The 18,339-nt window shown below is 39.5% G+C and overlaps 2 protein-coding genes across 5 annotated transcripts in view; one reads left to right on the top strand and one right to left on the bottom strand.

The window, feature by feature from the left end:
• phkb (phosphorylase kinase, beta) overlaps positions 1-8,832 on the bottom strand; it is a 119,020-nt gene extending 110,188 nt beyond the window's left edge. For 2 of the 4 annotated variants that reach the window (XM_085767361.1, XM_085767369.1), the window contains exons 1-3: positions 8,761-8,832; positions 7,819-7,924; positions 6,305-6,391 (exon numbers count right to left, since the gene is read on the bottom strand). In XM_085767361.1, coding sequence (XP_085623487.1) covers positions 6,305-6,391; positions 7,819-7,873 — 142 coding nt within the window. In that variant the 5' untranslated portion in view covers positions 7,874-7,924; positions 8,761-8,832. The remainder of the gene's footprint in view (positions 1-6,304; positions 6,392-7,818; positions 7,925-8,760) is intronic. The other 2 variants (XM_085767342.1, XM_085767350.1) reach the window with 1 other exon arrangement.
• Positions 8,833-9,327: 495 nt separating this feature from the next.
• itfg1 (integrin alpha FG-GAP repeat containing 1) overlaps positions 9,328-18,339 on the top strand; it is a 149,605-nt gene continuing 140,593 nt past the window's right edge. The window contains exons 1-6 of the mRNA XM_085767318.1: positions 9,328-9,570; positions 9,883-9,967; positions 10,173-10,312; positions 11,070-11,124; positions 11,448-11,525; positions 11,635-11,732. Coding sequence (XP_085623444.1) covers positions 9,393-9,570; positions 9,883-9,967; positions 10,173-10,312; positions 11,070-11,124; positions 11,448-11,525; positions 11,635-11,732 — 634 coding nt within the window. The 5' untranslated portion in view covers positions 9,328-9,392. The remainder of the gene's footprint in view (positions 9,571-9,882; positions 9,968-10,172; positions 10,313-11,069; positions 11,125-11,447; positions 11,526-11,634; positions 11,733-18,339) is intronic.

Genomic DNA, 18,339 nt, shown 5'->3' with positions numbered 1-18,339 from the left:
ATAAGACAGATCTTTAAGAGGAAATACAGTATATCAGTCCAAAATTATATGTCCATAATGCAAGGTGTATAAGCCAAGTGAACTGTACTGAAAAGAGGATTTACGTTGGAGGTACTCTGATACTACTAATTTTTTAACTGTGAAGGGCTCAAAATGATGCCGTCATCATTAGAATATAAACATTGAAAATGCTGAACACTGTTCATTTTCTGACTTTCTCTGAGTTTCTCTGGATGCATATCAACTGTTGTTGGGAGTTTTCTGCCTCCCAATCCATCAAGCTAATGTCCCACTAAATCAGCAGCTAATGTCTCAGACTCACACAATCTGCTCTTTTACAATGGGCCATTTCCCTGCACTGACAGGGTGGAGAAAATGAGAGAAGATGATGAAAAAAAAATACAGCGAGATAGATTGAGGGGAGAGAAAAAAATAGAGATGAAAGATAGAAACAGTGCGCTGGTATTTGTACACTCCCATTGCAGATGCAACAAGAGTCTTTGAAAATACACCAACTGTTATTCCTGCTAGTCCACTTCTGTCTACCTCTGCTGATGCTGCAACATGTCCTGCACTAAAACGTGTGTTGAGTTACAGTTTAAGGAAGTTCAAATGAACTAGTTACAAAACCCCACAGGGAAGCTACAGAAAAATAAATTTGCAGAGTGAAAAATATTCATTTTAAAAGGAACCGTTCATCAGTTTTGTAGATATACCTATTAAACTTCCGTAATGAAGCAAGATTGTAGATCTCAATACATTATGTTCTCATTTATATTTCAGTGTTTTTTAGTTTTTTTTTTGGTACATGTTTCATAGATAGCCAATCCTCTGTTTTATTTGTCACATACATACGTATAATGTAGCTACAGTAAGCAACTCAGTCAAATTAGGGTCAGACTCAGAAACAAGGCAGACTAACCACATCAGGAAAAGTAAAAAAAATATATACAGTATTGTAGAATATATATACACTTCTTGCATCTTCTTCTTCTTTTCCTTTCAGCTGTTTCCCTCGGGGGTCGCCACAGCGAATCATCTAACTCCATCTAACCCTATCCTCGGCCTTCCTTTTAACAGCACCAGTGGCAGTCGTTGTTAACCTATAGGCCTCGACCTATCCAATATTAAGTTTGCTCCTGTGATTCGCATCTTCAATTTGGCAAAGGTTTTACGTCAGATGCCCTTCCTGCCACAACCCTCTGCATTTATCCGTGCTTGAGACGGGCATTAGGAGGAGCCCTTGTTGCTGCATTTAAATAATTGCACATGGCAAGACATATCGCAATATCCATTGTTGCCAAATGTCAGCCTAAAACCCAATACTTATCTGCCTCCCAAAAGTGAGATGAGAAGAGATTAATATCAATCCCATGTCTGAAGAAATGAAGTGATGTTTATCTGAACTTAGCATGAAAACCAGAGGCAAACAGCATTTTTAGCTCAATATGGACACTGTCCAACTGTTGTAATAACAAGAATGTGTTAGAGTTTGTCAGTGCTTCACATTAATCAATATAAAACAGTAAAATACAAATGAAATTAAACAGAGATTACAAAAAAAAAGATTGTTTTTTGCCCTGAGAGCAAAGCTCCGACGGGACAGTAGTGAACCACAAGCCTAAAAATAATGAGAAGATTTTAAATACATTTTCCATGGTTTAAGTTCATTTTTGCAGGTGGACCAATAGTGACTTTTTGTCATTTAAGTTGACATCCAGTATTTGATTTCATGCCATGATGGACCTGTCACCCGGTTAGATATGACATAAAACTCCATGTCATCAGCAAACCAGTGAAACTGTAAAGATGATGTCATGTCACTAAGAGGGGGTATTAAGGAAAGATTGTTCCCTCATAAACATGTACAAAGATAAGACAGAGTTTTATAGGAGAAATATAAGCAGCACAGATTTTATTCTCATATAGCAACTGTTTAATTGTAGATATGTAGTTTGTCAAAATAGTTTCTTTTCAGGAGCCCTGATGGATTTTGATATTGGGCACCTTTTTATGCATTAAGTGGCTGGAAAATGACAGGCTTGACCTGGATGAACACTGCAAAAGATGAGGGAAGGTTAAAAAGAAAAGGACAATCAAAAAATCTAATATTAAAAACAAAGTGAGGAAAAGACAACTCAGATGAGCATTTTTGAAATAAGCTCTTAATGACTGTATGAAGGGGAAAACAATGTTTTCCTAACTCCTTAATCAGTGTGAGCCAGACGGCAGAGCGATAGTGCCTTCTGCCTCTGGTATTATCAGGAAGCAGGGGGAGTCAATGGAGTGTGGCCACATTGCCACATAAATAAGGGTCCATAGGGAAAGGAAGGGGCGAAAAAGAGGAAGAGGGAAAAAGGAGAAAGAGGTAATGGAGAGATGAACTATAAGAGATGGAGGTAAACTTTCACCCTGCTATTCTTTCCTTGATAATGGAAAACAAGTCCCCTATCACAAACAACAGTATAAGCTTAATACTGCTGCCTTGGCCTGAGCTGGGGGCGGCTTTGCAACAAAACAAAGAAAGTGAAGGGAGGGAAAATGTAACTGGTTTGATTTGTCATTGTCACCCCAACCTCTCCCCTCTCCCTTTTCCTCCCTGAAACTGAGAGAACGCAGGTATATTGGCAGGCAGGTCTGGGTGCTGGCGATAACAATGTTGGCTTTGTTCCCTGCTCGAATTGGACAAGCGCTTCCAGCCGCCACCCAACACAACAATTAAACAAGCCCAATGTTCAACGCTGCGTTTTCGACATACTGCAATCTGGCGGTGGCTTTCCTCTGTAAATCTATGAGGGTTTGAACGCAGCTGAGGCTGGAGGCAACACTGTGCTCGCTGATAGCAGCAAATCTGTTCCAACCGACAGCTACACCTGTTGCACACTAAGCTCTGTTTATTGTCTTCTGTTATTTTTCTAAACATGCAGCCTAATGAATAGCTACCAACCATACGACCACAGCATCTATAACACCCACCCACCCACACACACACACTGCCCTGTCTTCATCAGGTCAGACCGATGGGCTGGGTCATATCTGCCAGAAGTGTATTCATGTGGGAAAACGGTTCATCCACAGCAGGAGAGTCACTTAACAACCCCTCAATCTACACCTAGTTACTTATTATTTCAGACTAAAACAACCAGACATAAAAACAGCCTACTCCTGGCAAAGACGTAATTTAAATTTAAGTCTTAAGTAAATCCAGTGCCTGCGCTGAATCCTGACCCAAAGCTATGTTTTGTCAGACTTGTTAGTTTTCTTCTCCGCTTTTCATAGAAATGCACCCATGAAATGCATACCAGTTTGACATGTAATATTCATAATGGATACTGTACTTTCAGTACCATAAGATAAGGGAAAATACACACATTATATTTAAGAAACATTGCCCCAGGAAATGTATTTGTATGTTTTCTAGACTGAGACTCTGGCGTACAGTTTGTGCATCTATGGCCGCTTCACACTAGTGCCTTGAGAAAGCACCAGCTGTGCCAACTTACTCAATCGTACATTTTTGGCTCTGCTCTTTGCTGCGACTAAATTTGGATTGAGTTTACGACTTGTTATTGGAGTTATCAGCCCTCTTTAATATGGTGCAGTCAGTGGCAACCAACCCAGCTGATGTAACCATTTAGCCGAGGATTTGTAGGTGAAGCAGGTGTGAGGTTGCACATCATCACCGCTGTGAGAACTGCACTGTGTCCTGTAATACACTGTAACCTAAATGTCATAGGTATGTGAGCACTGGCAAGCTCCAAGTAGATATGGCAGGGTTTTTTTCCTATAGTGCAGTAGTGCATATTATCATACTACAGAAACTACAGGTAGATGTAACTTCTCAAATACTGACAATTACAAATCACTTGTCTTCAAGAAGCAAGAAAACCACTATAAAGATTTTGATTAACTCTAATAGTATGTAGTTCTACGACTGGTCTGCTGCACTGTCATACATTTCTCATAAAGAGCAACTGAGAAAAGAGCAGCTTCTGTCCACAGTGACAAAACTAGCCCTGATCCTCGGGGACGGCATCCTGAGCTGTATTACCAGAATCTAACAGCCACACACAGCCAGAGGCAGTACATGATCCCGCCTTCTGCGCACTAAACCCAACTCGATCTGATTAGAAGGAGTAGCGTGTTTGTCCCATCCCCTGTTTTGCTCCCTAGCTCCACTCTGTATTGATTTTTATTTTTTACTGTGAAATAAAAAGGAGTGAATTGATCTAGTTTGTCATCATGAAAAGAAAAACACAAAAGAATCATTTTCCACTGTCTATATATTTCTTGGTTTGTGACCACCAATTACTGCATGTTCCAAATTTGGCTTTTATTACCACAGTGTGTCTGGGTTACCAAGGTGCACTTTCTCATACTTAAATTCACTGTTCTTCCCCCCTGCAACTTTTAGATTGTGTCACTTCACCGCATGCTGTTGTCTCCCTGTGTCTTTTAGTTCGTGTCACTCATTAATTACTACTTTTTCGTCCTCTCATCAGGTCTTGTAAAGTGTGTGGTGGCGAACACAGACTGTTCTCACTGCAGACATTTTGACTCAGATGCAGGTGTAGCAAACAAGATTAATAACGGCTGCATTCACTTTCGGTGCCGCAGTGCCAGGGCCCTGCTATTATACATGCTGGCTCACTGGCATTGCTCACTGGCGGTAACTAGGTGGAATGAAACCATCATTAATGGAATTAGTTACACATATACTGTTTGTGAAATTACAAATAAAGACCTATGTCAAGGAAAGGCCTATCATTAAACAGACAGATCTCCATTTGTAGAGAGTGTACTGGCATTTGCAGCAACAAATCTGACAGCAATTTGTAAACATTTCAGATTTACTGTTTAACCTTGTGCCAGCCGACCCTCTGCACACTCATACAAAAGCAATATTACACACATTTTTTTTTTTTTACACTTACTAATTAAAGCTGGTTTCACCTTGTTGATATCCACAGGAGTGATGCCAGTGAAGGCAGGAATTCAGGAGGCTACTATATGTGTCTAGCTGCGAGGCAGAGAAGTGTGGTTTGGGTGCACTGGGAGGTAGCACTAGCTGATTTACTGCTTCACTCACAGCTGCTACTAATTTAGTAATCACCACTAATGTGCATTTATCTCTCCTGTAGAGGCTGTGGCCTCCTTTACTGCTTCCACATTTGTAAATCTGCCACTTGTTGAGTTTTATGTCCTTCCTCAGGTGTTCCTAACAACTGGTTTCAAACTACTGGAATGGTATGGTAAGTATGGGTTAGTTATTATCATTCTTTTTGGTTTATTAATAATCTGCTGAGATATGTTGACCATATTCCCCTCATGTGTTGTACAACTTAATCCAAATGTGTTACGCTACCAGACTAACACTTCTCAGTTACTCAACAGTTATATTTGTGGACATAGTTTTATTTTAGTGATGTGTAAATCTCCATATAGCAATTGCTCACATTGTAACCAACTTAAATTTAAACATGAGAACAGTGTGTGCACATGTAGGTCTTTGCCATCTGAGCTAAAAAAATTAAAAAAAAAAAAAAAAGAAGTATGGGCCCTCTTTATTTTTGTTTGAAACTAGTAATATTTTTGAGGACTATTAACACTATCATCTGCACACAAATCCTTTGTGTATGTGTCTGACATTATGGCATCTACAGTATCTGTCAATATCTGGTGTGACCAGGACTTGCTAATGTTCTCTCTACCCGCATACTCCTGTTGAAGCTCTGGCCAATCAGGACAAGAGCTTCTAAAGCAGCAACACCACAGGATCCCTCACTGGCTTCCCACCATCCAACACTGCCAGCTGTGTTAAGTGAGGTGCCATTTCAAGCCAGAGCACTGCCTTTGCATCAAGTGAGATTCAGGTCAGTGCATGCTGGGTATGTTTTTTGCTTCTGTAACATCCAGTAACCCTCTTGCTTCGCCTTTATCTCGCCGGCCAAGAACAGCTTCCGTCTGAACAATACTGCACGTCTCTAAGATGTAATCATGATACCCAAGGCTGCAATTTTGCAATATTGGCAAAGACAAAACAACTACAGCCTTTACAGTCACATACATTAGCTCAACAATGCAGCCACGGTGCAGGCGGGTCACAGAACTAGTTCTTAGAGCATGGTGACAAGAGGAGTTTTTCTGCCTAACTTCCTGTAAACAGTTTGCAAACACACATATCTCACTTGTGAAACTGTTGATTTGGTGGTTCACAGCAGTCCCTCTTATTTCAGATCATGGTAATTTGTGCAAACCCTTCTTCATACAATTGAATGGCTGACTATAGTGAATATGCACTTACCAGCACTGTAGTAACGATCCAGCTTCTCCCACAGAGGCTCATCCTCACGCTGAAGATTGGACAGCTTAAGAGGTTCATAGATGGAGCCTGGATAAGAAAACATATATTAGACACAAAGAGCTGTCTAATTAGTAACCAATAATCAGTGCTTCTCATATTCCAATATGTAGGTATAAACAAGTCTGAAGTTAGCAGTAGCTTGTGGGTCTGTTTCTGTCATCAAATGTCATTGACTATTACAATTACAAGAGAAAATAGGTAAACAACCCCCCCCCTCAAAAAAAAAAAAAAAGAATTATGACAAGACACATGCCATCAGTAAACTTGTTTTTTTCACAGCAACACTCTGCATTTCCAAGGGCATGACACACAAAACAATATTCAGGCCATGAGCTAAAAATTCAAATTGTAATATGTGACTTTCCACCAGATATTTCCTAACAGTTTCCTTGGAGCTGAGAGAGTGCAGGAGCTTCAGGGAAACCCCCATCTGTTAGACTTTCTCCATTCTCAGACACTTTACACTTTGCTGAGATTTGCATTTTAATAGGTTCGACCTTCGGTCAATACCACAGGTACTGAAAAATTCACATTCTGACTGAAATTAGCATAATTTCCATCAGCTTAAAAGTTGCAGGGGACAAAGCCAATTAATCTCTTTTTAAAGATAGCACTACAGAAGAGCACAGAGGAAGTCCAATTTTCCAATTTTAGGCTAATTTCTAACATGAGAACAGACAAATGTGGGCTGTTGGTGTTTGGCTGATTTAAAACAAGTCCACTGCTAATTTTGATGATGCAGACTTTGAAAACATGGGGTTATATTATTTTTATTTTTATAGATATGCCCAATTAAAGGATATTGTATCATTGTCAGTAAATTACATATTTTGATACCAGTGTGCTTAACTAATTTCAAAGAGCCAAGGAGAGTAAAATGCGTAACTGGCTACATATTTAGCTTTTGAATGACAATAAAATTGTCATATCATGTCACTCAACTTCACAAATTATTCTTTTAAAACAATAACACTGATTTTCTTCTGGAGATTAAAAAAATTGAATATAAATTGAATAAATTTATAGTGACCAAAACACGGAAGTTACCAACATGGCTTTAGATTTTATTAAAATATCCAAAAAGTAATAAAACATTGACTGAAATCATATTGCCAAGTGATTTTTGCATTTACAACACATGTCCAACACATCTGGGTACAAGGGACCAGTTTGTCAGGTTTGTCTGTTGCATTCCACCATGTTTTCACCGACACCTACTTTAACAAACCCAAGTTGCTTTTCTGGGAGATTTGCTGGTTGAGGTCATTCAGAACATAAATTAATAACAGTAGGCTAATTGACCACAGTTAGGCCTACTGGTAGGCTACATGATAATACTAACCAACTATCAGCTAACTATATTAGTATTTGTTTATTCTGTTTCCTTGTGATCTTTACTGGTCCCCTCCCTGGGCTTCTGCATTGTTCTCCTCAGTTCTGCTGCCACTACTTACCGAGTCTTTGAACTTTCCGATGAGGCCGACCAATCGCAGCCACTGACCCAGCCATTCTCAAAAGGTGAAATTAAGGCCAATCGTCTCTCTCAGCTAAATCACAAATCTACAGCAATTCACAGGAAGGCGTTAGTAGCACAGCGTTAGATTACAGACATGCATGAAACAGCAATGAATTACATCTTGGGGTGATGATGTTCATGGAAAACATGCAGAAATATGAATTATTATGTTTTGTATATTATTCTTCCCCATTGAGAGATATAAAGTAATGGTGAATTATCATATGATGGTAATGTAAGAGAGGCTAGGCTAACAGAAACACCATCTCATAAATTAGTACAGTATAGCCTACTTGACCAGTTATTGACCATAACATTCCTCCATGATGTCTCAAAAAGCAATTCAGAATTCAGAACACTACTGGTGTAGTGGAATAACTGGTTAAACATCAAAGATTGTCACACAACCATGTGGTCTGTACCTGAAAGTATTGGAAGTATTAAAATATGGGAACTTGTCTGCTGAATCATTATGTAGAGACAACTGTGTTCTGCATGTTGTAACAAATAACATTTGCTATTGTGTTTCTAACCCCACTTTGTTTAGCATCCTCCAAATTTCTTACAGTTACCCAGTCTTACAGTCCACTTTCAGTGGGACTCGGGATAATACTTATTAAGTTGACTATGGATGAGATATAACAGCGAAAGGAGACCTGTTGAGAAGCTCTTAAAATAGCTCCTCAGTGCTGCACATTTAAGTTACACCTCTGACCTTTCATGCTTGCACCGTCACTGCAGTGGACACACTAAGTGGACACGTTAAGTCACGACATAACCTGCTTATTCGGTGGCTTTACAAACAGACAGTCACACAAGCGCCGACACTAGAGCCACGGCAGTCACACAACAGGATGTCATGCAAAGTAAGAAGCCAGACCTGATCTTTTTGATCGGGCTTTGAATTCCAGGAGTTTCCAACCGACATCTGCCAGGCTCGCCATGTTTACACTGCTTCAAATTCTCCACAACGTTTAAGCTTTTCCGGTAGTATCCTTCAAAATAAAAGACGCATCAGAGCCAGTAACATGAATTAAAAAAAAAAAAAAGTCTTACATGTACATTTTTTAAAATTCAGTTACAGTCTAAGAAAAACTTCACGTCATATTAGGGAGTATGAACTTTTTTTATATAGTGTAATGTGTTCATCACCCTACCTATTTCATAGCTCAATATTCTTTCCGCATTTATTTTGAACGTCATCTCCCTTTTTCCGATTTAGCTCTAGCTAACTCGCTTACGCTTGATACAGCTGTCAGCTGTCAAACTACCTCGGAGTACGACACTAACGTAAACGAGGAAACGCTGATATTGTATCGTTTACCTCGTATTAGTGCATTGCCTCAATATATTACTAATTATATGAGAATGCAGTAGCCCACGTCTAAATTAGAAATTGATGTTTAACATAATACGTCATTTAGGTATAAAAGAGCTGCTGTTTCACCCTGCCGTAAGGCGAGGTGCCGTATTGCGGTTGGTGTTGTTGTGAGGAGCTGATCTAGCAGAAGGATGTGGATATCTAAATCAAATATTTTGGTATTTTTGTCACTCTTTGTGGGACGATATTACACGTTTGCTCTTCAGGATGTTACGGCAGACTTATTCGGTGCCGAAAATTTCGGGACCGTCGCAGCGTTTGGAGATTTTAACTCGGATAAACAGACAGACATCTTCATCATCAGAGAACGTATGTTAATGTTTCACCGCTTTCTATCCTATCAGCTAAGTAACAAAGTGTGTGTCGTGTCACACTATTACATACGGATAAACTGAGATTTGGGCATGTCGCGGTAGTAATGGAGACTATTATATATCATACTGTGCCATCATACTGTGCATTACAGAATCAGCGTTTCAACTCTGTACATCTATACAGTGTGTTTGTTTACCGTGTGATGTGATGCTACAAGCTCTCTCCTGTGTTGCTGTTCAGACCGTGTGGCTGTGGTGAAGAGTTTTAATGAATGTATTTATCTGTGATGACATGTTACTGTTTCAGAGTCTGAACTGCTGATATTCTTGGCCGACTCAAAACCACCATATTTCAAGTCCAAGGTCCAAATCTCTAAAGACGTTTTTCCAAGGTAAGCATGTGAATAATTTCTCTTCAAGTAATTATGTGTAATTCAGCATGCCTTAGCTTATCTTGTGCCTTTGTACTGAGGAGTAACTGACGTTGCAGGGTGGAGATATTTACACAGTGGGAGGGACTGTTTGACATGAGAGCAAAGAAAAACAGAAGCACCATGTCACTGACTCTCGTTTTAATGGACACTCTTCCTCCCCCAGTTCCACTAACACCATCATCACCAGTGTGGTGCCTGGAGACTATGATGGAGACTCTCAGATGGATGTCCTTATTACAACTCAGATCAGCTCCAAATCAGACACGTCTGTTTTCATCTTTTGGGGAAACAACCAGACATTAGGTACACTTCCACCTTTTTAAGCATTTATATAGTTTTCACAGGCCCCAGCATCACCACTGTTGTTGTTAATTCCATTATTTTAATGTCATCCACTGTGGTAAAAACAAAATAATGGACTGGGACTCCGTTTCCCTGCATGCAGTAGAAGTAAAGCTGAATCTGTCTTTTTCACAGCAGACATTTTGACTTGTCAAACACAGGTGTAATTCATAACATAATTAATTGCTGCACTGCGTTGCATTGCTGAAACTTGGAGTGGAGTCATCTTTAATACTAGTTAATCTATTTCCTGCAACAAGAAATTGCATATTAATCTGATTAATGTAAAAACCAATAAAGATTTGGAATTTAGAATTATGGAACTTTTTAAAGTGAAAGAAAGGATATCTGATAAGCAAAGTATTAAGTTTAAGTACAGTGTCCCCTCTGCCCCTCACAGGCAGAATGAGCACTGCTATATTAAACACTATCAATGATGGTTGATTTCCACTCAGCTATTTATTTTCAGGGCAGTGTTATTGTTACAATATCATAGGCAAATTGGACACTTGGATTGAATAAAACCTGTCCTGGCCTCTAAAACTACAATTCAGGAAAGTCTAAAATGGCCTCATTGATTCAATAATATAATATGCGATATATTGTTTTGGATGTTTACTGTTTAGCCTGATTTGAGAAGACCACATATTTTCATTGGTGTGTTTTTACAAGACCAAGCATTACTTGTGTCATGTTGGCTTCTATTCATCCTCTGCAGATATGGGTTGGCTCAGTCTGAACAAGACCTTTATAGATCAACCTCTTGTTATGGAGTAAGTATCCACGTCACTCGTCTTCACAAACTATTCTGCTTATACTGATGGTGATGGAGAAAAATAATGATGAAAGTACCTTTATATTTAGGCTTGCGGGAGGGACATGCGCTACATGAAAACTATATTTTAATCCATTTGTGGTCTGATTATGACCAGAAAAAGGACAAGATAGGCAGATACACACCATAGACTGTGATCCACACATGTTAACAAAAAAAAGCAATAGTAGCATAGTATTTTTATAATCAACCTTTAACTCTGTTGTCAAGTTTTAACAAAATGTGTTAATTTATTTTTAATAAAAAAACAACTTTCCACAGTTTCAATGGAGACATGATCCCTGATATTTTTGGAGTCACCAGTGAGAAATCAACTGAAGTCTGCTACCTTACCAACAGGTAATACAATTCTTAAACACACTTTATTATGTTTCTATCACTGTCATACTTTCTAAAACGAGGGGCTCTTAAATCATGCTGTTGCCTTGTGCTTCTTTCTTTCCTGTAGGGTTCAACTTTGGCATAAAGCACTGTCAACTTCAACTGTCAACATGCGCATCCCTCATTCTAACGCTTTCATTGACCTCAACAAGGACTTCACCGCTGGTAAGTCAGTGATGCACACACACACACACACACACACACACACAAACAAACACAAACATCATATTTTTATAGCCAAAGTGGTCATGTAACAACCCATGGTACTTGTGGGATTATGTGGGAAGATGATACGTTAATTGAAGGTCATTGGAGGTTAAATATGTGGGAATGTGACAGGAGATACAGATTTCCCCTCTCCTGTTTCTCACTCTTCACTCAAAGTGGCATCTCTGCATGAGTGTATGTGACAAAATACCTTTAAAACTCGAGGGAATGAGTGAGATTTCCTATTAATTATCTATCAAAAATGTTCCTCCACCTCACATTCTCTGTGCCATGAACATGGTTAAAACATTTAAGTTCCACTCTTTGTTAAGCTGCTCAAAATTCTCACCTCATTGAAAGGCCTAATATTCCAAAAGGAGTCAGTTTTCTATATTAGGACCACAGTGAGTACACTAAAGATCATCATATAATTGGAGAAAAAGGTTTAAAGCACTGTAGCATGAAGCCTCTTCCCTGCTATTGCCTTGTCTCCTAAATTCTGTTTCTCTATGTTGTATAAATGCTAAAACTGCACCTGTAAGTGAGCACAGCCACAGAGAGTACAAACATGCTAACCTCCCATCAGACCCCACTGAGGCCTGTGCACTTCTCATTCTTGGCTGCACGTTGTGTCATGTACCATTGATTCACCACAACTGAGACATAAATCCCTGACACGTTCTTTTAGTTTGTGGCTTATTCCTCCATTATGGGCTTTCAGTGTTTCCCTACATGGATCAATAAGTATTAATGTGTTAGGACTGAACCAAGTACGAAACACAATTGAGTCCTAGACTGAGATACAAAATGCTGAGATGGAACAAAGAACAGCAGTTGCTGAAATGACATGTCCTTTGGGGCACTAGCATCTTAGGAGGCTTCTTTTTTTTTTTTTAATTTAAAGCTTGTTATTCTGCACTTTTAATTACATGCTGCTCCCTATGGAACAACATGCCTGTGGCATATTTGTTATTTTTGATCATACACATATGTATCATCTCAAAAGCTATGCAATATCAAGTCTCAAATATAATCAGCAATGTCACATTGTGTACAACTTGAGACACGTAAATACGTTGTGTTTTTTTAAAAGTTCACAGCACACAGCTTTACAGTTGTCCTGCCAGTTATTAACTTAAAATGTCAACTCTGGTGTCTGCTAGATGTAATGCTTCAGTATCATTAGTGTCTTGCTGGATTACTGGCTGGCTGGACACTGATTGAAATAGGTTGAGAGTCAGTGGTCACCCTTAATTTTACATAATACATAACGTAATTGAAATTAACGTGAGGAATGGATCATAGCGACCTCCAGAAAATTCAGTGAGGTGCAACTCACAAAGATTAATTGCTCACCATGTGTCCCTGTGTCTCACCTATGTGCATCATCCCCTTGTTTCAATAGAAAATGTCCTGGCCTAAGGACATCTCCAAATCCATATTCATTAATACTGACACAAACCACAATGTTACTATTTGATGTTCCCCTGCTTCAACCCAGATTCAACTCATCTTTCTAAAACATATTCAAAGAATACTTAAAACCTTTATGATGCATTATTGTGAAAATTGTTTTCATTTAAGGGCATGGCTCTGGTGGCCCAGAACATTTTGCATCAGGACATTTCTCTCACTCTTGTTATATTTTGTCCAATCTACCCCAAAGTTAGTGAGATGCTTAACAGATGCCTCAATGCTTATACCCACGAGGTGTAATGGAGTACAAGGGCCAGCTCAATGCGGCTTGCAGCTTTTATTATGTTTTATTTTTACTTATTAAGTTAGACTCTGAGCTGTCAGCGCCAGCAGAAAGAAGACTCTGCTTACTGTACTGAGGATCTTCTTCCAGGTCAAAACATGATTTCTAAAACATAGAATATGTGAGCCACTTTTATCATTCCCGCATAATCTTTTTCTTTTTCTGCCTAGTTTACAAATTCTTCTCTAAACCAATACTGGCCTCTTGTCCTTATAACTATAGTCTAATGGGATCCAGAAGTGATGTTGGTGTACATTTTACACCCTAACCCTAACTGCACAAATTCACAGACATTGCTTCCTGAAGCACATTCCCCTGAGTCTCTCCTGAGGAAACTGTAAGACCTAGATATCAGTCCAAAACATAATATTAAATGCCAATACCAAATGTAATGTCAACTTTCAGGTTGACTAAGAGAGGTCGGAATAGCCATTTTCTTCACCAGTGAATGGAGAAATCACCCTGTTCTTGTTTTACAGCATCTCACTCGTGTCCTGCCCAGTCAGTGTAGCGCTGTCACTTAGACTTATGGCAGGATTTTTTTCCCCTTTGGAAACTAATCCTTGTGTTTAAGGTAATCAGAGAGGATTTAGTCATGTCATACTCACTGCAGGTATCTTTTTGTGCCATGTGGTTTTATTCCTAGGGCTGTCACAGTTTAACCAGAGCAGATTTTAATTCAAATTTAATCTGTTTAGGGATTAAGAAAATGTCAAAAAAAAAACTTGCACTTGTTGTGGCAGAGTTAAAAAAAAATCCTGGTTGCAATATTTCAGTGTTGTGGGGTTTGTTTTAAAACTGATTGGATTGTGTTGGGGATCACTGGATTTTACTGCTTTCTAAAGTATACTAGAACTCATCAGTCTGTCAGGGTGATGGCCTGCACAACAGCTTTCTTCTTTTACCCCTTAGTACACACAGTACACACACACACACACACACACACAACAAGTGCATTTAGGTGCATTTGGTTTGCTGCGGGTGAATGTGCTGCAGGAACAACAGAGTGTGAGGAGGAGAACCTGCTGTACATCTGCTGGATGTCAGACCCTGTCTGCCACCGCCTGTGTGGGCATGCAAAAGGAGATAGCGAGAGAGAGACAAGAGTTAAGTAGGCAGTCAGTGTGCAGGGAAGCTGGAGAGGGTGAGTGACTGGATAAATGAAAGAAAAGGATGGATGGAAGGATAAAAGAGAGAGGAAGTGTGGGAGGGGTTTGGTTTGAGTCTTCAGCGTAGCTCTGCTCCCTGTCTGCTGCTGTGACCACCTGCTACTCTAAGCGCTGCCGGCTGGAGCATCACTGTGTGGCTTAAAGAGGGAAAGACAATCTGGGTCCTACTAGTTCGCCAGTCATATAGAGTTGGAAGCTTGTGGTGATGGGCGTTATCAGCTGCCACTCATGTTTGTCACCCCATAATTATATTGCTATTCCTGCCAGTCGATCATGAACCACTGCTGACCTTCTGAATTATCCTGTAACTGAAACTAAACATGACGGGCTTCTCAAGGTTATACTGACCATTATAAAGCACTAAGAGAGGCCTGTATATTAGATTGTAACTGTCCACATTAGCAATGCTATTTCTGGGATACCTTAATTTTGTGTATTTACATTTATAATGTACCCACTGGGCAAATAGTCCTCCAGTATTTGTTCATGTTTTGGCTGAAGTTTACCATAAGTAGAACTGCATTTGAGGCCTCTCCACCTACAGTACATAATTTTATAGTGTATAGCGATTAACTAATAATATTTGATATTGTGTTGTGTTAATGAGTGTATGGGGTCATGAATACATATTAATGTTAATTTATCCCCATTAGTTCACAGGATTGAGTCCCTGGAAAATGTGTATTTCATAAACAAAAATTTGAAAGTTAAAAAACACAAAGCCCTGCGGAACAAAATGATTCAGATGATACAAAAATGATACACTTCAAGCGAATCAATTTTTGTTGGTACTCAGGCTAATGGTAGAATTATAACAAATAACAAGTCTAAGTAGAGCAGATCTTGTTTAATGGGCCGAACTATAGATCCACTAATCAACAGTGAAATCACAGGTCAAAATAGGCACAAAACAAACACTGAGTATTTCTAATGGAAATAGCATGACACTGATGCAGTCCTTCAGTGGGAAGCTCAACCTTTGATTCTTTTAAGCAGAGTTTTCAGGTTGAGAATCCCTAAATGTCCCTGCAGTACCGCGCCAGTACAGTAATATCAGGATGTATTTTGTTAGCGTGGTCCAAGGAGGATGAGGGCTGTTTCAGGGCCGTGTCACGACTCCAATCTCAGTCCCCAGTGTCATAGCAGTAAACTGTACTGTATTGGCTGACCTCACTACATCAGCACTGCCAATGAAAGAAAGTCTGGAATTGTGTTCTGGCCGGTGTCAAGGCCTCATTTAGCCCACTTATTAGAGTCTCCAGCCAGCCAACCTGGTTGCGACATAGAGCATATGGCTCATAATCTCTTTTGTTACTATCATCCTGCTCCAGCCAGTTCCTCAGACAGCAGTGCATCTATAACAGTATTGTGTTTGTGCTGTTTTGTTTCCCAGTTATTTTGTGTCCTTACACACCGAGGGATTTTAGGTTTCTTTAAGGAGGTTCCAGCTTATTCTGTGATGTCTGTACTTTATTCAGAAATAAGTAACAGTATTAGAAGTTAAATGTGAATATTTGATTCCTTAAAAGACATTTCAGAGAGCATAGCTTACAGTCCTAAGTCACAAAGATCCAATGGGATTTCTCTGCATAAGAATAAACCAGTGCCTTGAACCTTTTGGTCCTCAAGCTGTTTATAGTTATCACCAAGAAACATGCATGTTTCCATGAGAAAAGTTGTATGTTCAGTATATTGCTCTCCTGTCCTTGCACCAAAAAAGCAAAGACATCATTGCACATTGAACTGACTTTGCAGATCTAGTTGCTCTTTGGTTACTTTTTACCACAGTGACAACTAATTAGCAGGACAGCCTCTGCAGGGTGGCCAGGAGGTTCAGGTTTATAAAGTAATGCCGTTTACTGATGTAAGCAGGTGCTTCAATAATCCACAGAGCCTCTGTAATCATCAAAGCCAGATGACCAGTGGAGATGTCATTATTTGAACAATATATGCTCAGAATAACTCTGTCTCAGTATAAGATCAAGTAACGCAGAGCCCATATCATTTCATGCCAATTCACTAACAGCACTGCTGGGCAGGAAGCTATCAGGATCATGATAAGAACGTGTCTCTGGGAAAAGGTAGTAATTGCAAAGTAATTATAGATTCCATTTTGGGGAAAACATTCACAAAGAGAGCAATACTGGCATAAGAATCCATTGCTAGGCAACGGGTATGGTGATGCTCTGTGCAGCATCCAATTAAACTAGCTTTGTGTCGAAGTGGTTTGTTGATTGTCTGACTAATAACGTGGTGATAGTGGGGGGAAGAGAACAGATTTGCCACATAACAAGGGTGGCCAAGAAGAAGAATTGATTATACAGGGATTAAGTTTACATTCGGATGGCAGAATGAGACATTTTTAGTCGCCATTTTGGTAATTGCGGCATTATCACAGAGGGAGACAATCACCCATGAGGAGGGACATTTCAGGCATTTTAAATAATGATAATAATGATGATAGTTGCAATTCTTTTATATAATAATGATAATAATAATAATAATGGCAGCAATAATATTTTATTACCTCCCCCAGAGCTCTCATACTGTATGTAAGGGCAGTTCATAGTTAAATTGAATGATATGCTACCATCAGAGTCAGCGTCTCAACAGACAGGCTCATGAATATCAGTCCCATCAGACAGACAGCCTGATTCACTGGCCCAGAGCAGCTGGTACACTGATCGTCCCATAACTCTATTACATACTTGTATAGCAGCCTCACAAAAGCAACTCGTACATCAATGATGGTTTCAACATTTTGCGATGAACTACAATGACCTCAAATAAATTATTGCAGTGAAGATCTTGATAAACTCCCAGACTCATGATTCATGGAAGTACCAGATTTGTAAGAGCCTGACGAACCTGAAAGTTAAAGTTCCTCATATTCACACATTTAGTCACTTGGGTGATGATTTGGCAAGCTCAGATTTCCGTGGAGAAAAAGCTGGCATAGTGTGGATAGAAGACCAAAACAAAACAGAATTAATTTGGGCTTATTTTCAAGTATCTAAACAACTGTCTTTTCAGTGTACACATTTCAAAACAGAGAAAAACATCTCCCGGTGCTAAAGCCCCGGCACCCACAGCCACGTGTAACCTATATCTTCATTAACAATTGCACAGATGCATTCACTGCTGCTCCTCAGGTTTTAATTTTCCCATTTTATAGAGATTTGGAGTGAGCTCACAGGCGTGTAAGGAGTGCCTGATGCGATGCGCTAGCGCTTTGAGGTGTGTTGTTTGTAACATCTCTGCCTCCAGGAAAGTTGGCGCAATGTCAAACGGGGAGAGATGCCGTGTTTATTTTGGTAAGCACCAAGTGTTTTTGCAGATAAATGAATAATAAGAATAAATGAGGCAGAGCGTTTCCTCTCTGATACCAATAGCACTGTGACTAGCCTGAGGTTGTGGTGTCTCCATATTCTGTCCCAAAATTAATTCCCCTGTCTGGAAGAAAATACATGGACATGTACAAGGTGTTGTTGTAAATACTGACTCACTTCTCTTTAATCACACTTGTCATCCTGCCCTCCCAATCACACACTTATTTATGTAAAATAAGATTTATGATTTAAGATATGCTAATGGTGTGACTCCATAAGTGGGTGGTACACAATATTTGGTCTAGATC

Source organism: Trachurus japonicus, chromosome 3 (assembly GCF_045865225.1).
Source record: "Trachurus japonicus isolate A0001 chromosome 3, Traja_1.0".
Classification (NCBI taxonomy): Eukaryota; Metazoa; Chordata; class Actinopteri; order Carangiformes; family Carangidae; genus Trachurus; species Trachurus japonicus.
Note: the sequence above shows the minus strand (reverse complement) of the source record. Positions and strands in the feature narration are given on the sequence as shown.